General features: G+C 45.8%; 1 protein-coding gene across 4 annotated transcripts; it reads left to right on the top strand.

The window, feature by feature from the left end:
* The first annotated feature begins 4536 nt into the window (after nucleotides 1-4536).
* LRRC55 (leucine rich repeat containing 55) lies at nucleotides 4537-17979 on the top strand. 4 transcript variants are annotated; one of them, XM_054524379.1, is made up of 3 exons: nucleotides 4537-4868; nucleotides 5731-7266; nucleotides 11784-17979. In XM_054524379.1, exons 2-3 carry the CDS (start codon nucleotides 6477-6479, stop codon nucleotides 12017-12019), a joined length of 1026 nt encoding a protein of 341 aa, XP_054380354.1. In that variant the 5' UTR covers nucleotides 4537-4868; nucleotides 5731-6476; the 3' UTR covers nucleotides 12020-17979. The 4 variants fall into 4 exon arrangements, with proteins under 4 accessions (XP_054380354.1, XP_054380357.1, XP_054380355.1 ...); XM_054524382.1 differs by lacking the exon at nucleotides 4537-4868 and adding an exon at nucleotides 5197-5302; XM_054524380.1 differs by lacking the exon at nucleotides 4537-4868 and adding an exon at nucleotides 5197-5395.
* The last annotated feature ends 856 nt before the right edge of the window (nucleotides 17980-18835 follow it).

Raw genomic sequence — 18835 nt, 5'->3', positions numbered from 1 at the left:
CTACCACAAGGGCCATCTTAGAATCTTACCTACCACAATGTTATATTTTCTGTATCTGTATCAGAGTGATTTGTGTATTACAGCAATTTATAACAACTGTATTTGTAGCAATTCTTAATATATTTTCCATGTATTATGTCAAATGATTTTCATGTAAAATTTATTTTTCCATTGACTGTTTTTCCTTTCTCTCTGATTTTGTTTTATCATTTTTTGCTCAGCAAAACCCCACTATCTTTTAATGTCATATGTTTGAAAAATGACATTGTCCATTTCCTCCACACACAGAAAGATATCTTCTCTCCACAGCTAAGATAAATGTGCTGTTCTGCTCTCTTCCTGACTCGTATTTTTTTATTGCTTGTTTTTCCTTTGGACCTTTGAATTTTTTTCAGAGCAAAAAAAAAATGAAGTATGGAGCTAATGTCTCAAGACCATTTCTTGCTTTGAGGTTGATTCCAACATTGTTGTAGTTTCCCATTTTTCATATTCTGTATTGTGATAGTGAGAACCACTTCCAGAAACTATAGTCTCGTCTATGGTCATTTTTCAAAGAACAAATTTTTTTTTAACTTTTATTTTAAGTTCAGGGGTACAGTGCAAGTTTGTTACATAGGTAAACTTGTGTCATGGGGGTTTGTTGTACAGATTATTTTATTACCCAGGTATTAAGTCTAGTACCCATTAGTTATTTTTCCTGATCATCTCCCTCCTTCCCACCTCCACTCTCCTACAGACTCCAGTGTGTGTTGTTCCCCTCTGTAAGTCCATATGTTCTCATCACTTAGCTCCCACTTATAAGTGGGAACATGCAGTATTTGGTTTTCTGTTCCTGCATTGGTTTGCTAAGCATAATGGCCTCCAGCTCCATCCATGTCCCTGCAAAGGACATAATCTTACTCTTTTTTTGTGACTTCATAGTATTCCATAGTAAGTATGTACCATATTTTCTTTATCCAGTCTATCATTGACAGGCATTTAGGTTGATTTTATGTCTTTGCTGTTGTGAATAGAAAGCACAAATATTTAGTAAGGTCATCAAGTGATTTTTAGTTTGCAAAATTTTTTTAATCTTTTAGTTAGATGAGTCCATCATCTTTACTTTGAAGCATTTCCTGTCATCATCATCATGGCCATCATCTTATTAACATGATCTGTGCATTCTTGCCAGTTTTTCTCCCAAATGGTTTTCATTACCAGTTCACCAGATTCTGATTCAGATACTTTAAGCTACGATACTGAAGAAAGCAGAATCATCTTTGCTATTTTTACACTTTCCCAGCAACTAGAGAGATTACCTTTTTCCATTTCTTCCTCCATCTTCATTCTATTAAGGTTTCATAATTTTCCTTGAATGAATTTCTTATGTGGTAGATTAAATTAATTCTCATGTATTTAAAGATTTCCTGCCATTGTTACAACTAATTTAGCACATATTCGGGAAATCATAGTAATGAAAATTATTTTCCAACTCATTTCATTTGTGCAACTCTTTGATTGATTTCTGTGTATTTTCCCAGTAGAGTAAATCCTTGACTATCATGGATTGAACAATCACAGTTTCAATAACTTGCAAGAGACCCCAAAAGGCCGTGACACACAATCATTTATCATTTTGCTGGGGTTCAAAATAGAATCACTCCTACTGCAAGAATGCTGTGCAGGAAAAAATCATTTTGTGAAGGGAAACAGCCAACCACCCAGTATGGGTGTCTCAACATGAATTCATTGAATGAATTCATTGAATTTTGTTATCTACGTATCTAGTAACTCTCATAAAGTGATACACATTCCTTTGTGTAAAAAAAAATAAAATGACCTCTATGGAAGCCAACTGCTATTACTAAAGATACTTAAGCAAGAGATAGTCTATAATAAATTTCAGCTCCATATTTCCCAAACCATGCTCACCAAAAACTACTCCCAATATTAACAGTTCTGACAAAAAGAAGGAAGAGGAGGTAAAAGGTGAGAACAGGAGAGGAAGGGGAGAGGGAAAGGCAGTAGAGGAGGGAGAGCAGAAGATGAAAGAAAATTACAGATCCCAAATAAGTTTAGGAAATGCTGGATATTATATATTCCTCATTCCCCAATCCCGTCAGTTGCAGACTGGCCCTAACCATTTACACATTAAAGCCGCCGAGAAATCTTACAGTAAATAAACTCATTTCATTTTGTTTAACTCAGTGTTTCTCAAACTTATTTAAGAACCTCATGGCACACAGTGTACCTCGGGACGCCAATTTGGGATTCATAGAATCCCATAATGATTTGTAAAATGATTAAAGGTATAAAGTCACATAAAATATTTCTGTCTCATTGAACCTCACTTCTACAGAAGATATATGCAATGATAATGTTCTTGAATTAGGGGTTTCTGAAGGTTTTGCAACTCATTTGCACAAGAATACATTCAAATCATCTGCAAATGTAATATTTTCCTTTCTTAACTTTTTACTTTTTGAGCAATTTATTTGTTTTTCTTTCTCTATAACTATTTTAGAGATTTTATATTCTGCTATTTGTTTATTTTACTTTGTTTTATTTGTTCATTTGACAAAGCCATCTGTACGCTGTTCTAAGTGCTTTATTTATAATGGCTCATATATCTAACAACCCTGTGACTTAGGCGTCATTATCCCTACTTCATAGGTCAGAAAACTGAAGTTTCAAACGGTGATGAGGCATCTTACCTAGATCCTATTTTTTAAGGAACACAGTGACTAATGTTTTCATTTAGTTATATTATTAATTCTAATTTTAAATATAAACTTCGTATCATGTAAAGGAAGAAAATCTTCATAAGTTACCTTTAGTCAACACTAAATATTGAACTATGCTGGATAGCTTTTTTAGCCTCCATTCAGATAATTATGTTTTCTACCATTTTTCAGTTAATGTTAATAACATAGGATGCTAGCTTTCCTTTCTGGAGGCCAACAGTCCTCAGTTAGAATAGATTACTTGTTTCATTGTGTTGTGTTTTCTGGGTTAAGATTAATATTTTACTTCTAAACTCATAAATGAGATTAAACAAACATTCGTATTTTTAAGCAGGGAGTGAAATCTCATTTACCTCAGTCAACTCAATATATAAATATTTATGGAGTGGCTGCCATGTTACTCTGTGCCAGAGACTGTAGAACATGAAAGATTCAAAATGAGCATCTGAGAGAACACAGAAGGGAACTGACTTTCTACAAGCATATAGCAAAAAGAATCATGTTAGAGAAGACAACGACCATGATTTTAAGAACTTTATAAATGCCCAGAATCTGTATAACTTCACACTTGCTGTTTTCTATTACTTCATTTTGGTTCCCCCAAAGACCTAAGCTGTTATTTAAATGCGAGAGGCCCCAGGTCAACCGAATGAAGCAGATCCATGAGGGAGGAGTCTATGTCCATCTTGTTGCCCACCATCTGGCCAAGTACCCAGCATACAGTGAATGCTCAATAAATATTTGTTAAGCAAAGAAATAAGCCAGCTCTTTGAGCAAACCAACTGGTCAAGACGATTTTTAAAATGCAGGACAGCTAGAGACTTGTTTAAAGGGTGAGCAAGAAAACAGGTATTGCACAAATTTCATCTTCATCTGAAATCACTCCAAGGAAGCTTGGAAGGATGGAAACAAGATAACAGACAGAATCCCTTGAGCCTGGAGAAAGAAGAAAGGATCACAAGCTTCCTTTCCCCTTAACAGACCCAAGTGTCTGTAGAGCCCCAGGTGCCCCCACCTGGCCAAGAAGTTGGCCTTTTGGATCCCAAAAGTTCTCATATCCCAAGCCAAGGGGAAATTGGTCTACTCCAGCCAAGCCTCCTAGCCCCAGAAAGCCCATGGGGTCAGGACTTAGGGAAAATCAGGGAACATATAAAAGGTCTCTCCTGCAATGATGGTCCCTAACAAGCCCTGAGCCAATCACCTGGTAGCTGGAGCCCAAAATACCTTCCAACCCAGGTAAGTAGATATTATATGGTGACTACAAAGATATATCCCATCAAGTGAGCAAACTTATCACATTCACATCTCTTTTTTGTTTCCATTCCTATTCATGTTTTCAATGTCCCCATTCTTCACTTCCCCCATCCCCCGCTAAGTCCCTTTCTCCATTCATTGCAAGCCCTCTTAGTTTTTTCTTCTGGATCTGATGCCCTTAAGCCATCCCTCCTCTGTCTCCGATTTCAGGTCCACACCTTGCCCCTACTACAACCTCTCCCACTGGGCCCTGCCTGATCCTCTTTCTCTGCCCCTGTCCAGTTGCCCACCCTTGTCTCCCCTTCTTCTCCTCGCTCCATCCCCAGGATCCTGTGGGCGGCTGTGAATTTTGCCCTGTGCTTCCTTCCCTCCTCTCTCTTCGTGGTGGGGTCCACAGCCAGTTCTCCTGTTGCTCAAAAATGTGGAGGCAGTTGCTAAGAGACAGCGAAACGTCAGTACCTGGCCCTCGAGGAAAAAAAGGGGAGTGAAAAAGGGAGAGAAGAGGGGGAGGGATGGAGGGAGGGAGAGAGAGAGGGTGGGAAAGGGGGAGGGAGGGGGAAGACCTGGCTCTGGCGGAAGCCTTATACCCCAGCAGCCTGGGCACCAGCTGAGTTTCAGAAAGAAACATTCAGATTCTGTAAACTTTCTTCCGAGCATCCTTTCTCTGTGATTTTCCTTTTGGGTGAAAGAAGGGGCAGGGGGACCGCAGGACGGGAAATCACAGAAGATGCTGGCCTGGGATCCGGGAGACAAGGAGGAGGAGAGGCCGGGGGAGGGGAAGAGCCGGGGAGGCAATCTGTTCTGAAGGAAGCAAGGAGCAAGCGGGGATTCCAGGAGGAGGGAGGGAGACCCGCGTCTGCCGCAGATTGATGGCTGTGTCCTTGGAACGGAGTGAGTAGGCTCCTGGGGCCTGTGGGAGTGCGGGGGGAGACCTGGGGCTTAGAAAAATGAGTCTGCATGAAGGGGAGCTGGGGTGATTTCCAGGTGGGCGGGATTGAGGGTTGAAGCGGTAGGAAAACAGGCAGCGCCAGGCCGAGGGTGAGGGGAGGACCCAGGATAGCAGAGGGCGCGGGGCGCGAGGGCTGAGGCTCTGGGCGTGGCATCACTCTCGGTCCCTCTGCTGGGGGCGGCGAGCAGGAGAGTGCAGTGTGTGGAAAGGGATGCTGGGATGAGGGGTGTGGGCTGGGGAGGGGGGGGCGCGAAAGATGCTGGGGGTCGACTGGAGAGGGGTCTGCAGGATCGCCTGTGCAGAAGGAAGCTGGAGCGAAAACCGCGAGGCCTGAGCACGGGGCAGGGCAAAATATGGGGGAGTCACAGAATGTTGTGTGAGTGAGTGTGTGTGTGGTGAGAGAGAGAGAGAGAGAGGAGCACTTAGAGTGTTTGAAAGGGGTGTGCAAACCCCCAGAGCATGGATGCAGGTTTGTCTTAGGGAGTTGTTCAAGGGTGGCGTGTTTGGTACTGATGAGGGTGGGGTTATGAGAAGAAGAAGGAAATGCATCTAACCCAAGACAGGAACCCAGAGGAGGATGGCTGCAGGTTGGGTCAGGGAGGGCTCGTGGGTAACAGCAATGTGAGCCTGGGGTCTGAACCTTCCATGGCCCACACCTGACAGACAGTAAGCAGAGAACTTTGTGGTTGGGGGAGCAAAGGAGGGAGGAAAGAAAGAGACAAAGATAAGACAAGGGTCCTAGGTGAAGGGACAAGGGGGTGTGGGCACAGGATTTCTCTGCCTGAGTGCTTTCCTTGTTGACAGAGGGAATTCGGCCTCCACCTGCTGAATACAGAGCTGCGCTGAGGAAGGCACTGGCTTGGAGAAGTTGCCAGAGCTCTGCCAGCTGACCCTCAGCCTGCACCTTCAGGACTCATGACTTCTTCTGGCCCCGGAGGCCCAGACAGTGGGCATCACCTGGGGTCCTCCTCTCTTTGGGAAAAAAAGAGGCTTCCTGGGGATTCCAGCAGCCACTGAGGCTGAGGACTCTCAGGCTTTTAGGAGGCCCATGGAGACTCACTTCCTCCCAGGCCCTCTTCCCAAAACACCCACCCTGGGACCCCCTTGGACTCCAGCCCACCAGGCCACCAGGACAAATGGCCTCTGAGACCTTCAACACTGGAGACCCAGGTGCAGCCCTGGCTTCCTAATCAGTCCCAAACGTGGGACAGGACTTAAGTTTTCTCAGAAGAAGTGCCAAGGATCTTTAAAGGGCACGTTTCATCTCCTTCAGCCCCTCCCTCCCAGACACAGCACCAAGAGGAAACATCCAGCAGGCATGGGTGAGAGAGACACAAAAGATCTGCAGGAACTCTTCCAGGACCTGCTGGCAGCTGACCCAGCCCCATCCTTGTCCCCTCCCTTTCTCAGGTTTTGATCATCATTCCAGACCCTAGGGGACCTCAACTGGGTGTCTTGCCCCCTAGGCTCCAGAAGGGGACCTCCCGTGGATCTCAGGAAGCCCTCTGGTGCTCAGAGGCTCCTGGGAAAGTCTCTAGCCATGATACCACATGCTCAGAAGCCCCACCTTCGCAGACGCTGGCCCCAGATGTAGCTGCCTTCCTGTGTCACAGACTCTCAATTCCATGGACACGGTCCTCATGGGCTCCCTCCAGCACTGCTGTTGCCAGCTGCCTAAGATGGGTGACACTTGGGCCCAGCTTCCCTGGCCTGGGCCACCCCACCCAGCAATGCTGCTGATCTCCCTCCTCTTGGCAGCCGGGTTGATGCACTCGGATGCTGGCACCAGCTGTCCAGTCCTTTGCACATGCCGTAACCAGGTGGTGGATTGTAGCAGCCAGCGGCTATTCTCCGTGCCCCCAGACCTGCCAATGGACACCCGAAACCTCAGCCTGGCCCACAACCGCATCACAGCAGTGCCGCCTGGCTACCTCACATGCTACATGGAGCTCCAGGTGCTGGATTTGCGCAACAACTCCTTAATGGAGCTGCCCCGGGGCCTCTTCCTCCATGCCAAGCGCTTGGCACACTTGGATCTGAGCTACAACAACTTCAGCCACGTGCCGGCTGACATGTTCCAGGAGGCCCATGGGCTGGTCCACATCGACCTGAGCCACAACCCCTGGCTGCGGAGGGTGCACCCCCAGGCCTTCCAGGGCCTCATGCAGCTCCGAGACCTGGACCTCAGCTATGGGGGCCTGGCCTTCCTCAGCCTGGAGGCTCTTGAGGGCCTACCGGGGCTGGTGACCCTGCAGATCGGTGGCAATCCCTGGGTGTGTGGCTGCACCATGGAGCCCCTGCTGAAGTGGCTGCGAAACCGGATCCAGCGTTGTACAGCAGGTAATGGAGGGGCAGGACGGGGCAGTCAACAGGGAGGGCTTGCCTCAATGGGAAGCAAAGGCTCCAAAGAAAGCGGGGGACTTAGAGCCGGAAAGCACCTACTTCGTTTTCTAATGTGGGCTTGCCTCTTTGTACACCAGCTCTGCCAACAGGTTGTTTGTAGAATCCTTCCTATGCAGGTGAGGCACCGAGGGCCCATTCATTCATGAAGTAGATGTCCCTCACCACTGTGCTGCTCATGACCTAATGAGGCAGACGGATAGTAGACAAGTGAGAATAGCTCATCATTGGTGGTTTTTATTGAGCTTTCACCATGACCTAAGATCTTGGGATCCATTATCTCATGAGACCCCCATTTTTATTATACCCATTTTCCAGGTGAAGAAACTGAGATTTAGAACAATAAAAAGGCTTGACAGGAATCACGAACTTAGAAAGTGGCAGGGCCATGAAAAAAAATACAAATTAAAAAATTAAAAAGTGGCAGGACCATGAATAAAACCTAGATTTATCTGACTTCTAAGCCCTGTTCTAATCTACCAGAATGCTTTTTTAGCATTCCAAGTGTTGGAAACTCTCGTATAAATAGTAATGGCTAACACAATCTCAACATAGCTGCAATAGCTTAAGTTGCGTGACAGCCAATATGTTCCAGGAGGAACTTGAGATCTTAGTACTTGCTATTTACCAGGCCCTCTCTTAAGCAGCTTTACCTACCTCTTCCTATCCCCAGAAGAACACTAATGAGATTGCCACTCTACAGAAGAGGAAGCTGAGGCACAGAGAGGTTCAGTAGCTTGTTGGAAGTTACACAGCTGCTAAGTGTTGAAGCCAGGATTTGAGTCCTGGCAATCTCCCTGACTATATCCTGAAGAGTCAGATTCTGGCCTGCCAGAAGAGTCAGAACCTGAGTCCTGGACTGGCCAAAGGGCTGCCATAGAGTTCCAGGACCTCATGCAGCTCCAAGACCTGGACCTCAGCTACGAGAACCTGGCTTTCCTCAAACTCAAGGCCCTGAGCAGTGTAAACTTTGGGCACAGGGTAGGGAGCTGAAAGGAAGACTGAGATGCGGCAACTCAACCAGCCAATCCCAACTGGAGGGTGGACTGGGGCCTGAAGGAGCCCAAATCACACTGGGTTTGATGGGCGTCCCAACCCAGTGGCATCTGAGCCTGACCCAGAGGCAGGCAATGTTCAGCTGTGGCCCTAGCCACCAGCTCTCCTGTGTGACAACACCAAGGCTTGGCACAAGCACCCAGAAGTAGTAGCTGAAGGCCGTATCCCAGGGGCTTTCCCAGAACCTGAGCCCAGCACATGTTGAGAAGAAGCAATGCTGAATGTGGTAAAAGGGAGAGGAGGACTGAGTGGGGAGCCCAAGACCAAAATAGTTTGGGGAGGGCTGTGGGTCACGATTCCAGTGTTTCCACAGAGCTGTAGGAGGAAATTCTCTTGCACCAAAATAGCTGGGGACTGGGATGGGGCGATGGTGGAGGGCAGGAGGGGGAGGCTGCCTGGAGCAATCTCCCAACTTGCTCAACCTTGGCAGGCCGCACCTTCCCTCTTTCTCCTGTGCACTAATAACAGAAAGGGCACCCAAAGCACTAAGCTTCCATTACACCCAGGGACTCCTTTTCTGTGATCTCTGAGGTCCCTGCTGCTCTGAAGAAGCTCAGACTCCCAGCAAGCAGGAGAGGTGTCCAAGATTTCATCAGTGTAGGCTCACACATACATCAGTACAGGTGAGGAACCTGAGCTCCAGAGGGGGAGAGTGGCTGTCCACAGGCTCATGATGACGAAGCAAGCAGGCCCAGCTGGAAAGCCAGGCTCCCTATTCCTCCACAGAACACACTTAACACCAGGCCACACGCACCAGGGTGCTTCTCCTCAGGGACAAAACCTTGCCAGTGGAGGCAGAACTAGGTGATGCTCTTCCCTTTAGGTCCTTTTCAGCTGCTTCTTCCCTTTTTCTTCATGGAACTCCACTGTTATCCATGGTTTTTGGAAACATTGAACAAAGAGGGCCATAATAAGCAAGCCCCTGGGATACAGCATGACTAGGACTGGTGCCTTGACTTACCAGGGGGTTTTATCAGCCTCCACGTTCCCATCTTGCATCCTGTGTGGTCCCACCAAGGGCTGTCAGGGGCTCCTCTGGCTGGTCCATATGAGTGTTGCCACATTCCCCATCTCACTATCTCACCAGTACCCACTTTATCTACATAATAGACTTTAGAGTTCAGCATCTTCAGGTTTCCAGAGGAGAGCTCATGCAAGTCAACCCCAGACAGGATCCTGGCCTGGGCAGGACAGGGGTCCTGTGCTCACAGCCTACAGGGATTACTCAACCTGGGATTTGGGGAAGGTTGCGTTCTCCTTCCAAACCTGACTCCCCATTTCCAAGGATGTTGCTGATTCAATTCTCGAAAGGTTCAATCCAAATCCATCATTTGATTCCTTGCCCTCAAAAACTGCAGAATGAATACATAGCATTTATGCATTTATACAACACATAATTTAGAAAATGTCCCATATTGACTCTCAGAAAATTTAGATTGGATTATCCCCTTCTTTTTTTCTTTTTTTTTTTTTTGTTTTTTTGAGACAGAGTCTCACTCTGTCACCCAGGCTGAAGTGCAGTGGTGCAATCTTGGCTCACTGCAACCTCCACGTCCCGGGTTCAAGCAATTCTCCTGCCCCAGCCTCCCGAGTAGATGGGACTACAGGTGCGCACCACCACACCCAGCTAATTTTTGTATTTTTAGTAGAGATGGGGTTTCACCACGTTGGCCAAGCTGGTCTCAATCTCTTGACCTCATGATCCACCCGCCTTGGCTTCCCAAAATGCTGGCATTACAGGCATGAGCCACTGTGCCTGGCTGGATTATCCCCTTCTTATAGAGGCAGAGCATGAGAGCCAGAAAGACCAAAAAAAAGACTTACCCAAGGTAAGAGCTTGATTAATATTTATCCACTAAACAAAGGAATGATTGGCTGCTCAAAAGCTGATGCCTAAAGCTGCATGGCAAGAGTGTCACCTGCACACTACCTTTACTTCCCAGGCAGAGTGAGATAAGACCATTGACAGCCATCATGCGTTCATAAAAGTGACCCCAGAAGGATGAAATGAGACCATCAATGCTGAAGATAACAAAAACCCCACCAGAAAAAGCAGCCCCCTCCTACAGAAGCTTGAGTGCAGAATATGACCGCCAATGACCTGTCTAGGAAAAACAACCAATATAATAATTCATATAATTGAAATATAATATATGTTATATATTATATATTACATTAATATGTAACATATAATTCGTATATGTTAACTCACTGAATCTCAGTATCCTGAGAAGTAGATACTGTTATTATCCTCATTTGACAGATGAAGAAGTCAAGACACAGAGAGATTAAATAACTTACCTGTAATCATGCAACTAGCAATGGGTGAAGAGGGGATTTGAAACTAGGCCAATAGCTCTGGAACCCATACTCTTAACTCTATACCCTGTGTATCTGGAAATGCCACATAAGTAGTGGAAAGGCCCAATGATTCGGAGTTGGACAGACTCTTAAATTCATGTTGTAAAGATTCATCAAGCACTTACTATGGACAGGACACTGTTCTGATGCTAAAGATGCCATGGGAGGGGCTTATATTGAAAGGGGAGAAGACAGAAAATAAACCATTAAACTTTCAGGCAGTGATCAACACTACATAGAAAAACAGAGCAGAGCAGGGAAGATAGGGAGCCCAGGGGGAGGTGAAGTGGGGTGCTATTTTATTCAGAGTCTTAAGGAAAGGCCTCACTAATAATGTGGCATTGAGCCAAGTCCCAAAGGAAGTGGGGAGCTGAGCTGTGCAGAGATCGAGGGGGGAAGCTCCCTCCCAAAGGGACAAATGCAAAAGCATCCCTTCCCCGCTTCAAGAGGGGACACTCTGGGATCATGGAAAGATGACCAGGAGGTGTGTGTGGCTGGAGCAGAGTAAGTAAGGAACAGAGTGGAAGAGATGGGTAAGAATCCCTGGAGCCCATGGGGAGCACCTTGATTTTTGCTCCATTCAAAGACAGGAATCCAGGGAAGGGTTAAAGTAGAGAAGGAGTGGCAGGACATCAGGTTCGAAAGAACCACTCAGCTGACTGTATTAAAATGGTTTGTCAGCTGCTGGTGAGGTCCCAGCCTGCAGGCTGAGGACAGACACCTTCTGAAGCCCAGAAACCAGTTGGGAGGTTATTGTAAGAGATGATGGTGTCCCCAGATCTACCACTGGTCATAGCCAGATGACTTTCAGCAAATTGCTAAACTCTTTAAACAGTACTTTCCATATCTATAGAAATAGACATAAAAATCCTTGCCTTGAGAGTTGTTGAGGGAACTAAAGGAGATAAGTAGAATTCTTGGCACATGGAAGAACCTCAGTGAATGTCTTTCTTACTTTTTCCAGCAAGCGGTTGTGGGTGGGCTTTCCAATCCCCTCTCCTTCCCTGGGTACCTCACCCTCCCTGGCTTCTGTGTTACAGATTCTCAGCTGGCTGAGTGCCGGGGCCCTCCTGAAGTCGAGGGCGCCCCGCTCTTCTCACTCACTGAGGAGAGCTTCAAGGCCTGCCACCTGACCCTGACCCTGGACGATTACCTATTCATTGCGTTCGTGGGCTTCGTGGTCTCCATTGCCTCTGTGGCCACCAACTTCCTCCTGGGCATCACTGCCAACTGCTGCCACCGCTGGAGCAAGGCCAGTGAAGAGGAAGAGATCTGACATGCCTGCCTCGCATCCCTCCACGCTGCTGACCGCCACAGCTGCTGGCCACCAGACGCCCTCCCTGACTGCCCACTCTGGTTCCATGGTGACCTGGCTGCCTCAGTCATGGTTCAAGCAAGGTGGGGACCTCACTTTGTATGAGCATCTGCTTTGGGCCAGGCGGTGCGCTAGGAATTGGGAGCGTCAGATGAACTGACTCAGTCCCTGCCCTCAAGGCACTTCCCTCTGGTCAAGAAGAGAGATCCAAAAACTATTCCCTTTAAGACTATATGTCAGGACTCTGAGCACGTCATTATGGAGGCCCAGAGGAGGAGCCATCATCTAGCAATGTCCATGAGAATTATAAGATTAGAGTGATTTGTGAACTGGGTCATCAGGAAATATCTACTTTGTCAGGTAGGCAAAGAAGGGTGTCTGCAAATGGCAGAGGCCAGAATATGCATAGTGTTCTGTGTTGAGAAGAGTGAACAGTTCCTGGTCACTTACTTGTATAGAGGGGGTGTGGCACAGAACTCAAATCTACCCCCCACCTCGTGACATCAAAACTGTCAGCTCTCAGCAATGCCAGCCACTGCCTCCAGGGAGTAAGAACACCTCCATGCCAGCCCCTGGCCTCCTTCCACCAGCAGCTACCAGGTGAGACCACCTCCCAGTGACTGCCCCATATGACCAAATGTCACTGATTGGTGAAGTCCCAGGCAGCAGGCTGAGGATGGACACTTTCAATGCCCTTGCTCCTGCCTCTCACTCAAGCTTGGCTTCAGAAGAGAGAGGCAGGAGGCCCAGCAACTGGGGCAGCATGAGTCCTGGCACCTTGGGATCCTAATCATGTGACTGTTCTTGCCACAGTGCTCATGCCACAGGGTCTCACCAGGAAGGTGCACTGTGGGCCACAGACCCACAGCCTGGCAGCACCCAGAGCTAAAAGGGGACAAAGGCAGCACAGTTATGACCATATGAGGCTTTGCATTTTCTTCTAAGCAACTTACCCACGTTAAACATGAGGGTGAGAGAGCTATTAAATACTAAGCCCTTGCCAGTGTCAGGTACTGTGAAAAGCTCTCTCCATAAACCATTCCCTTTAACACACACAAATCTTTTGAGGTGAACGCTCTTCTTCCCATTTTATGGATGAGGCAATTAAGGCTCAGAGAGGTTAAAGTCACATGCCATTATGAGCAAGTTAAAGTCCGTGCTCTTTCTACTGCCCCATTCAAGTTGGGGAACATCACCATTCCCTCTAGAGTTATATAAATTCAAATTCAACTAGAGCTGACAAAGTTCCTCATAAGGTCCAGGCACTCCTCTGGGCACTTTTAATCTATTGACTCACTTCTTTCAATTCTCACAGCAACACTGCCTGGTGGTTTTTATTATTCCCATTTGACAGATGAATTAATCGTAGAGAGTTGAGTGACTTACCCAAGGTTGTCTGGATAAGCCCTAGAAGGAAGGCAGTAGGCAGCTCCATTCAGGGAAACTGCATCTAATCAGTCAGTCAAAAATCAAGTAACTTTACGAGCAAAGCACAATTATCATCATCGTGGTCTTCTTCATCAGTTTTGTCAGCAGCATCATTATCTTCCCTCTATTTGTTCAGCAGCGGATAGTTCATGAGTATTTTTGCATCATTCTCCTTGACTTTTCACAACCCTGTGCAGGACATAAATCAAACATCAGTAATCCTGCTTTACAGATGGGAAAAAAAAGTCTCAAGGTTGGATATGACTTGCTATGTGGCAAGGTTGCGGCTCAACCCTAACACGGTTCTCTTTCCAGTGCTTTCTCAAGTGCTTGGGGAAGAGAATGCCTCAGAGGGCTGGGTAGTGGGGCCATGGAATTCAGCATCCACGAATGTGCTAGTGGATAAGCTAAATAGAAGGCAGTCAAACCCATCTGCTCACGGTAGGGCAAATTGCAGGCTCTGAAACAGAGACTACGCAGGTAACATCTGAATAGGAGACTCCTCCTTTACAATGTGTAGATAAAACATCAGCAGTGGTGGCCATGGTGGCAGTCATGTGAAAAGTAAGATCTTTGGGAATCAAGAAAGGGAGCTGTATTAACCACTCCTACTCAAGCCCTGCTGCGTGTGTTGCAAGAGATACTAAGAGAGCAAGAAAGCTATAGGTGAGAACCTCTGCAGTTTAGGAGAAAAACATCAAGGCACAGTCCAACATGCTGATAATTCTGGCCAGGAGGAGAATTAAAACAGGGGCTTTCCACCTATCTTGCCCCAAGCTCCAGCGGTATTCTATCATCCGATCCTCCTGGAAAGCCTGAAAGGAATGAAGGAGGCTAATATGTCATCTTCCAGGAAGGCATCCCTCACTTGTGCTTCCCTGAGCTAGTCAACCAAAAGAGTCTTCAGAAACTTTGCTAGACCCGAAGTACTTGAACCCGTGTCCCCTGAATCTTGCTTACAACATCTGGGACAAATCCCTGGCCCTGTGACATCTGAAGCAGAACTATGCCCTGCTCTCTCCTGTGATGACCAAGGATGGTGAACTCGAGCTGTTCTCTACAAGCCAGGCCGGCAACCTAAATACTTGGAGAGGAACTTTTAGAAACTATAATCCTGACAAAATAGAAAAGTTTCCCATAGGGGCATACCGTAATACTATAATAACCTCCTAGGAACTATTGTTTGCCAAAATATAGTTAATATATTTTAAGATATATGCTTTTTCGCATAGGACTAGAACCAGAAAAGACACCAAACGCCCCCTTGACATCAGTGTCCTTTCTAGTGGGACGATTTGGCCTCCATTAATGCCAAACCTTTCTGAGCAGGACACATGGCTTTTAAAGGACAGATGTTTCTCCTGCTGCTAGAAGCTCCTCAGTTTACTAGAGCACAATGAGGAAAGTATTCAACCTCCCTACTGCCAAGGAATTCCCTGCTTCTCCCCCACTGCCATCATCTTGTCCAAGCTATCAGAAGTAAGCTTCTAGAGATAATCTAACAATCCTGATTGGAACTGCTCGCATATCCCTGGTGACCACAGGCTTCAGTCAAATTGTCCAAACTGGTTAACATGTATGTGATGGGGTATCTCTGCATTGGTATGTCTGTCTGTGAGGTTCCTTGCATGTTGGCTGTCTGCTGACATGGGACAGATCTCTCTGGAATTTGGGTTCAGTTCTCTGACATAGTCCACTCAGCCATAGGCTGAGTGGCTAAATATGCATAAATAAGCATGCCTAAATAGGTGTATATAGGTTGGTGCAAAAGTAATTGCGGTTTTTGCCATTAAAAGTGACAGCAAAAACCGCAATTACTTTTGCACCAATCTAATATTACACTGTTTGATAGATTAAGATGGAATCCCACCAGGTTTAGGATAGGACTGGATGCTCAAAAAATAAAGAAGGAGAAAAATCTGTGGCAGAGGCATCCTAATGAGAACCTGACTTCTCCCTGCTTTCCTCTGCTCTCTCCTGCCCCTCAGAGTCTTGTCCTCATTGCAGAAGCTTCCTCCGTGCTAGGCCAGAAGATATCAAAGTTTAGTTTGGTCAAGATTTGGGCGAAGAAAATTCCTTTTTAGAAGAGCCCTCATATCTGAATCACACCACTTTGGGCCAGTTATCTCTGGTCACCCTCAGACAAACCCTCATCTCTTTTTCTCCATTCCTAGAGGAATTCCCAGGGAACTTTGCAGAAATAGGTCTCCAGAGTTGCTATAGAGGTTCATGGCTCCTTTCAAAGAGGGACATGTATGAAATTTGAACAGATCAAGACAGGTGTTTGTCTTCAACCTTGAGGGAAGACCTCCAGCTTCCATTTTCCCCTATAGGTGTCTGTGCTGACATCCTTTCCAGCAGTAGAAGACTAAAAAGATATATCTTAACCCATTCCTCAAAAGGACATCTTCCTAAAGCCAGAGAAAATTGTCTGCTCTTCCCCACCCCAGGAAGAGGCAAAAGGGAAGTGAGGGTGTCACAAGGTCCTTTGTAAATCACTATTGTGTTTGTCACAGCACTGGGCGGAGAGCTGGATCCACAGAGCTCTCAGTTTTTCTAAGCACTGTCCTGTAATGTGCTAATGTCTGGGGGTGGGAGGGCTGGGGAGGGGTGGGGTTAGAGGGAAGATGCCAACCTTTGTATGGAGATGATTTTATAACCATGCACTTTTGTAACTGTGAAGAATTTTTCATAAATGTACATTAATAATAAAGAGTGTATAGTTTAACAAATTTTCCTAAGAGCTGTGAAGAGGGATAGGGAGAGGGAGGGAGGTAGAGAAAGAAAGAGAGAAAGGAACTAGGCTGAACCAAGAGAATGTGTGCCAAAATATACACACAAAAGGTCTATGGGAGGGAGTGGATGGAAATAATTAGGAGATGTGCCAGCCATGGAGGGGCATGTGTGGGAGTTGAAGGAACATCACAGAAGTATATTTCTACCAGGCAAAAAAAGAATATGCGTGTGTCTGTATGCACATACCCCTCTGTGTAGGCATATTTTGGTGCCTGAAATTACACAAAGAAGAGAGCATATGTCTTACACATGTTGATGTTTGCAACTTGGGTCATCCATAAAACATACCAAGGCAAGTGGGTGTGCCTGCCTAGTTAGCATCACTGAAGGGTGTGTGATAAGGAGATAGCACACACCAGTGACATAGGCAAAAAGACATTAACTCAGGCATGCAGGTAAATCAGGCATCTAAATGCATGGTGTTGAGGCTGGATGAGGCCATTGCTGGTATAAGTTCAGCCTCTGTTCTCATAGGTTGATAAAGAAGGGAAAGGATACTAAACCTCCTGGGTTTTGCAAATGTTGCCTGTACATCATCAGAAGTGAGATGGCTAGGCAGTGTACCCTGAGAACAGGGACAGGAAAAGAAGGAAAGTGTACTTCTGTAGGTACAATGGCAGCTGTTTTTATCTTAGTATTCTAAGTAGGAAGTGGCTGTAAGGAAGTCAATCCAAGCAGGAAGTGGCTCTGAGCAGAAAGTAGTTCCTTCCACCAACAGGGATGTTAACCTCCTTCTATTCCTCCCACTCCAGTTGCCACAGGGTACAAACAAATACCGCACTCATAGCCTCTAAATGGAACACGGATACTGACTCAGAACACTTAGCTAAACAGAGAACATCTTCAACTGTAATCAGTGTTTACTAGAGTAGATTAGAGGGAGGCAAAACCCTTCTCTTCAAATTAAGTATTTAATAGAGACTATGCTGAACAAGTGCAAGATCAAAAATAAGGCTCCTGAAATAAGCAGACATCTCATGAAAGACCAGATCTTGCATATCCCATTCAATACTGTTCATAGTGCCAAGGACTGATGATGATGATGATGATGATGATGATATAATATTTACTGATCACTTACTGTGTGCCAGCTGCTCTGCTAAGCACTATATATGGATTAATTTACTTAATTTTCACAAAAACCCAAGGTAAGTACTATTATTATTTCTATTTTACAGATGAGGCAACTGAGGCATAAACAAGCTAACGTGCTTAAGGTCACATAGCTAGTAAGTAGTTGATCTGAGTTTAGACACTCAGTAATACTTGGTGACTGACTAACTTCAGAAGACAAGAACAATGTGGGCCATAAGAGAATATTCAGTCTCAATCAAAAGTAGGGTATTAGCCACAGAGGTCTTTATATTAGTTTATTTTCACACTGCTGATAAAGACATACCTGAGACTGGGAAGAAAAGGAGGTTTAATTTGACTTACAGTTCCACATGGCTGGGGAGGTCTCATAATCATGGCAGAGGGTGAAAGACACCTCTTACATGGCAGCAGCAAGAGAGAATAAGGAAGAAGCAAAAGGGGAAATCCCTGACAAACCCACCAGATATTGTTATTCACTATCACGAGAATTGCATGGGAAAGCCCAGCCCCCACGATTCCATTACCTCCCCCTAGGTCCATCCCACAACACGTCAGAATTCTAGGAGATACAATGGAAGTTGAGGTTTCAATGAGGACACAGCCAAACCATATCAGTCTTCTATGATTATTTGGTGAAAAAAAATTGGAGAGTAATAGGTAAAACCAACAAGTATCCTATCTGTTTCATTGCAAGTAGCTTTAATGGCTGCAATGGACAAGGTAGACTAATTGTGATAATAGGTGATTCCAAAATCTCAACAAAGTAGAGATTTGTTTGCTAGGTTATTTGACACAATTAATTCTTATTTCCTGCTCATGTCATGTTCCAAAGCATGTCAGAGGCTCTGCCTCACATGGTTATTCAGGGACCCAGGATTCTTCCATCTAGTGGCTCTGCCATCTCTGAGGCCATGGGAATTCTCTACAGCATGGAGGATCTCAAGGACATTCGCAGGAGTCAAAAATAGAAGTATTGTACTTCAATTCCCGCATATTCCATTGGCCAGAACTGAGTCCCATGATTTCATTTAACATCAAGGAAGTAGACTAGCTGTGCACATAGAAGGCAAAGGAAACAGACTTTGATCAACTCCACCAGTCTCTAACATGGTCTGCTCTTCTTCTTACCAAATACCTGTTTTACTCTTCCTCCACACTTATCTTACCCTGTCACCACATCCAGGTCAAAGCTCAAGATCGCCAATGTTCCAGTATCTCCATCAGGTCTCTTGGTGGTCCAGTGACCTATGAACTAAAAAGAAAAATTATCTGCCCCCCAACCCACCCCCTACTCTACACACACCCAATATACAATAGTGGCACAGGGACAGAGTAACAGCAAATTAAAGACCTTGTTTGAAAAGAAGGAAAACACACACGCCCATTAGGGTTCATAGCAATTCTGAAATCCTGCTTGGAGAGCATTATGAAGGCCTCAGACTAAGTTCTTATATTCAA

Source organism: Pongo abelii, chromosome 9, assembly GCF_028885655.2.
Source record: "Pongo abelii isolate AG06213 chromosome 9, NHGRI_mPonAbe1-v2.0_pri, whole genome shotgun sequence".
NCBI lineage: Eukaryota > Metazoa > Chordata > Mammalia > Primates > Hominidae > Pongo > Pongo abelii.
The sequence above is the reverse complement of the archived record's forward strand: the minus strand, read 5'-3'. Positions and strand labels throughout refer to the sequence as shown.

Bases quoted from the DNA above. Each gene is read 5' to 3' on its own strand.
- LRRC55 (XM_054524379.1), top strand. From the start codon at position 6,477: ATGCTCAGAAGCCCCACCTTCGCAGACGCTGGCCCCAGATGTAGCTGC. The intron at 7,267-11,783 runs GTAATGGAGGGG...TCTGTGTTACAG, and splicing joins GATCCAGCGTTGTACAGCAG to ATTCTCAGCTGGCTGAGTGC.